Below are 4,213 nucleotides of genomic sequence, written 5' to 3'. Positions count from 1 at the left end.
AAACAAACCCACCCCACAAAAAACCCCAGCCACAAAATCTTTTAAAATAACAGGATTCCCTAAAGGCTATCTAACTAGTCAGCTGTACATCAGGATTGTTGCAGAAAAGTCTTGAGAGAGATGAAAATGGGTCAAATTGATGGTATGCATATCAGCTCTAGATTGGAATAAGCATCAAAGGACAAAGTAAACAAATGAAGTTAGTAGTGAAGAAAGGAATCATACATGGACAGAATAGTGGGTAAGAAAAGAAAAGAACAATAGCCTTGTATTTGTTGCAAAGGAGAAAAGGGAGCCAGAAAAGGGAAAAAGATAGGATGCCACAGAAAAACAAGCTAGAAAGATCTTAAAGGCAGATTTTGCATGAACTTAAGTGAACTAAAATTATTAACAGAAAGGCCAAAAATACCAAACCAAAAAGGAACAGGCCAAGCTTGCAAGGCCCTTACATTCAGCTTGAATGCATTTCTTTGGACAATTTTTTTTTCTTTTTTTAAGACTGCATCCAATCAATTCCAAAATTTCAGTGACGTCAATGAGCAAAATGGAGAACTCAAAGGGGAAACGGGGGCACATGGAACCCCTGGCATCTTCTGGCTGGCAGAGGCAGTTTCAACCGCTTCTAACTCTTTATAGGTCAGAGAACCGGTTGATGGCAGAACTGAGAATATTCCAGCAAAACAATACCCCTCATCTTAGCTCTGCCCATGTCCCAATTGAGTTTAAAATGTTGGCACCCTGAAAGAGAAAGAAAAAAAAAGAAAGAATAAGAATGTTGGAGGGAAATGAGGAAGCAAGGAGAGGACGTAGACTTGAGGAGCAGGTGGTTATAGAATGCTCCAGACAAAAAAGAACAAAATGGGAACAATGTCCACAGACTGGGGACGCTGCAGTGACTCCTTTAAGTGGGAAGGGGAGAGCTGAATGCAGGAGGCTTGTTGGGAAGAATGGAGAGATGCAAAACTTTTCAGGAACATTCAACACTGTCAGCCCAAGAAACCAATAAAACTTTTTACTCCTTAGATTACCCAGGTTCAAATTTCATCCTATTAGATTTTTGGTGGTCCTCTGTTTTTAGTATACTAGATATTGTTTCGATATTTCAACAGTGGGCTACTCACCTCAAGACATTAGCATACTCTGTTTATCCTTAAGTCTTTAATTGTAAGCGTATAATGCTATAATCCTTCCTTTAAAAAACAAGCTGAAAGTGTTTGGCTATAAAAACTCAAAGAAAGGGACTGAAGTATCTGTATCGTTTTCCCACACAATTCATAGTGATCTGAAGCACCTTTTCTTGTTATAAAAGCCTTCTGTCAATATTATTATAAACTGTGTCACTGCTTGAACTCTTTCAGGTTCTCTCTTCGGATTTCTTATACTTCCTGGTTTAAAAACAACTTCACTGTAACACAAGATGCTTGCACATCAGGTACTGCAGGGGCAAGGCAAACGCAGCATTTCTTATGCCCGATAATGCCCTTAAGTGCTTATCTCTGACCTAAACTACAGTTACTGTACTTATCGGAAATTCCTTCCACTACGTTAAACTGTAAAGAAGGCAGAACTCAGGATTCAGACACTGTTCCAGCAGTATTGCAAACACATGCTAAAGTACTCTCAAATTCTGTTTTCTAATCTTTACCATCGGTCCAAGTGCAAAATTTGTTGGTTTAAAGAGGTTTGTTAGGCTTCTGTTTTAGAGGTTTGTTAGGCTGCTCTTCAAGGAGGAGCATAGCTACAAGCTAACTGACTCAGAGAAACCAGAACTCATGAAATTTCAAAGAACCACCAACACGACAGGAACATTAATTACCCTACATAATTTTTAAAAAATCCTCTTATGAAATCTGACCTAAAACACTCCCTCAAAATCTAAACCCTTCTCCCATATCTCTGTCAAAGTATGGGATGTGCAGAATCTTTTCTTCCCAGTTACAAGGCAAATTTTTATTAAAAAAAAATAAAATCTGCTTGTATTCAATGTTATGGAGACTGACAAGTCTCTGAAGAGAATAGCTTTTAATGTAATTCTTGAATAATTTAAAAGGTGATTACTGATGCATTCACTCTGTCAAGTCCATTGAACTTGCTCAACAAGCAGTTCTCATATTTGAGGAACAAAACTGTACTTGTAGTATAAGGATTTGATTAGTCCTACAGAGAACTAATATAAAAATGGTGGTGTACAATCCTTAGAACACATCCAGGGAATTTACAGCCTGGTTCAGTTTCTTCTTCAGCTAAATAGAGAGAAAGGGTTGGGAAAAGCTTGAAACTCAAAAAGCCCAAGCAGAATTTTGCCCTCTTGCAAATCAAAACAAATTTTCTCAAAGAACTGCACTCTTCACAGCTTCTTACTCCAGTAAAGAGTAGAGAATAATGATTAAGTCTTGAAAATACGAATATTAAATTGGTACACTCACAATTCTATTACCAACAGTACAAACACTGTGGATGCATGTGTGTGACTACACATACATATGTAAGTATACACATATATGTATTTTATAGATAAAAATACATATAGAAACAAGACAAATCAACATTCTTTGTATCATAATTGTATCATAACCACAGATTCCTAGTCATAGTCCAGAGATAGCTAGCTTTTAGTAACTCATTATCCATCTCTTCGCTAATCACACTGTGTATACTGATGATCAGTATGAATACTCAGACAACCCTCTTATTATCCAAAGTACTCAAAGGTTGAATACTTTAGATAATAAAAAAAATCCAATCAGTATGGATGCTTTGGGGTCACTGGAAAATGCAAAGAAAACGTGCTTAAGCAACACAGTTAAGTAAGTTTATTGGCATTTGTTAACTTCAGGCATTCAGATGTCCTTACCTCAGGCTTTGGATGGGCATGTTAATTTATCTGCTGAAGTAACTAATGTGATGTTATAGAGCAGAAGTTGATACAAGATATGGATATATAAGTATTCTGACAGTGGCAGTACAGAAAAAAGCTGGAGGTGAAAGCTGGTGATATGGAAATAGGCTCAGAACTAAGTGCAGTACCAAATAAAAATGCTTTGTAGCTTCCAAGCCCAGCAGAAATCCAGAGATTACCAGCATGGACTCCAAAGCTACAATAAAACAAAGGAAGCCCATCTGGCAGCCAAAGCCCTGGCAAGCACTGGGCAGAAGCACAACACTGCATCACATCCACTCTGGTCTAACATGGTAGATGCTAGGCCACAACCACCTAGTCCTGCCTGATTCAGGCTGACACAGACAGAGAACGTGGGTACACCCACCTTACATTCCCAGGCCTCCTACTATAGAAGGCAGGTCACCAGCACTGGCTCTACAGGAGCCGAGACTGGAAAGCAGTTGCACCAACCTGCATGCAGGTAAGGGCTCACTCATTACCTTGAAGCCCAATGCAGACCAGGTAGCCAAGCTGCTTCTGGACTTGCCCTGATGCTCAAAACAAGAAAAGCTGCACTTGTGTAGCATTGCTTTAAATTGCCCCTGCTGGACTCAGCTTGGCTTTGCATTCATCCTTTTGCCACAGTTAGTTTTTGCTCGAGATGAGCATACTGATTGGCAAGATGGTAGTCTCCAAGCATACACTCATTTACAGGCATTTACATTTACCTTGGGACACTCCTGATTAGACATGGAAAAAGAGAGGCCAATTTAACACTTAGCTTCCTGTGCAACATAAATTGGCTGTGTATATTTGCCTCACTCAAAAAGAACAGAAAGAAAGAAAAACATCTGCTTTCAAATGAGATGCCTACGCTTAAAATAATCATCACTGCTTACTTGAACAGTCATTAACAGAACACTCACCTGTAACATACATCTGGACACAACACCTTCAGGTACCTCAGGAAACTTCTGTCGCAGGTCATGTAAAACCTGAATATCAATTTGCTGGCTTCCTTGGGCCATTCGTATATTGCCTGGTCAGGATTGTTTTTCAACAGGCAGTTTTAGGCCTTAGTAAAGGGAGCACTCATCTCTTCTGTCCCAGCATTTTCTGGAAGAGGAAGGAAAACCTTAAGGCACCGAAAGAAGACACTTCTGACATAACAAAACCCAACAAAAAAAACAACTCCAAAGAAGAAAACCAAACACACAAAACCCCTTTCCAATTATGAAATATAAATCTGTATTTTATGGCAATGTTTTTCCATGTGACACCTCTGGCTAACTAATTCTCCTTCACACACTCATAACCTTGAAAATTGTCTGT

General features: G+C 39.0%; 1 protein-coding gene across 1 annotated transcript in view; it reads right to left on the bottom strand.

Annotated features, from left to right (window-relative positions):
- TAB2 (TGF-beta activated kinase 1 (MAP3K7) binding protein 2) overlaps positions 1-3,909 on the bottom strand; it is an 18,974-nt gene extending 15,065 nt beyond the window's left edge. Inside the window, 1 exon segment of the mRNA XM_010175714.2 lies at positions 3,808-3,909. Coding sequence (XP_010174016.1) covers positions 3,808-3,909 — 102 coding nt within the window.
- Positions 3,910-4,213: the final 304 nt, after the last annotated feature.

Source organism: Antrostomus carolinensis, unplaced genomic scaffold (assembly GCF_000700745.2).
Source record: "Antrostomus carolinensis isolate BGI_N321 unplaced genomic scaffold, ASM70074v2 scaffold5689, whole genome shotgun sequence".
Classification (NCBI taxonomy): domain Eukaryota; kingdom Metazoa; phylum Chordata; class Aves; order Caprimulgiformes; family Caprimulgidae; genus Antrostomus; species Antrostomus carolinensis.
Note: the sequence above shows the minus strand (reverse complement) of the source record. Positions and strands in the feature narration are given on the sequence as shown.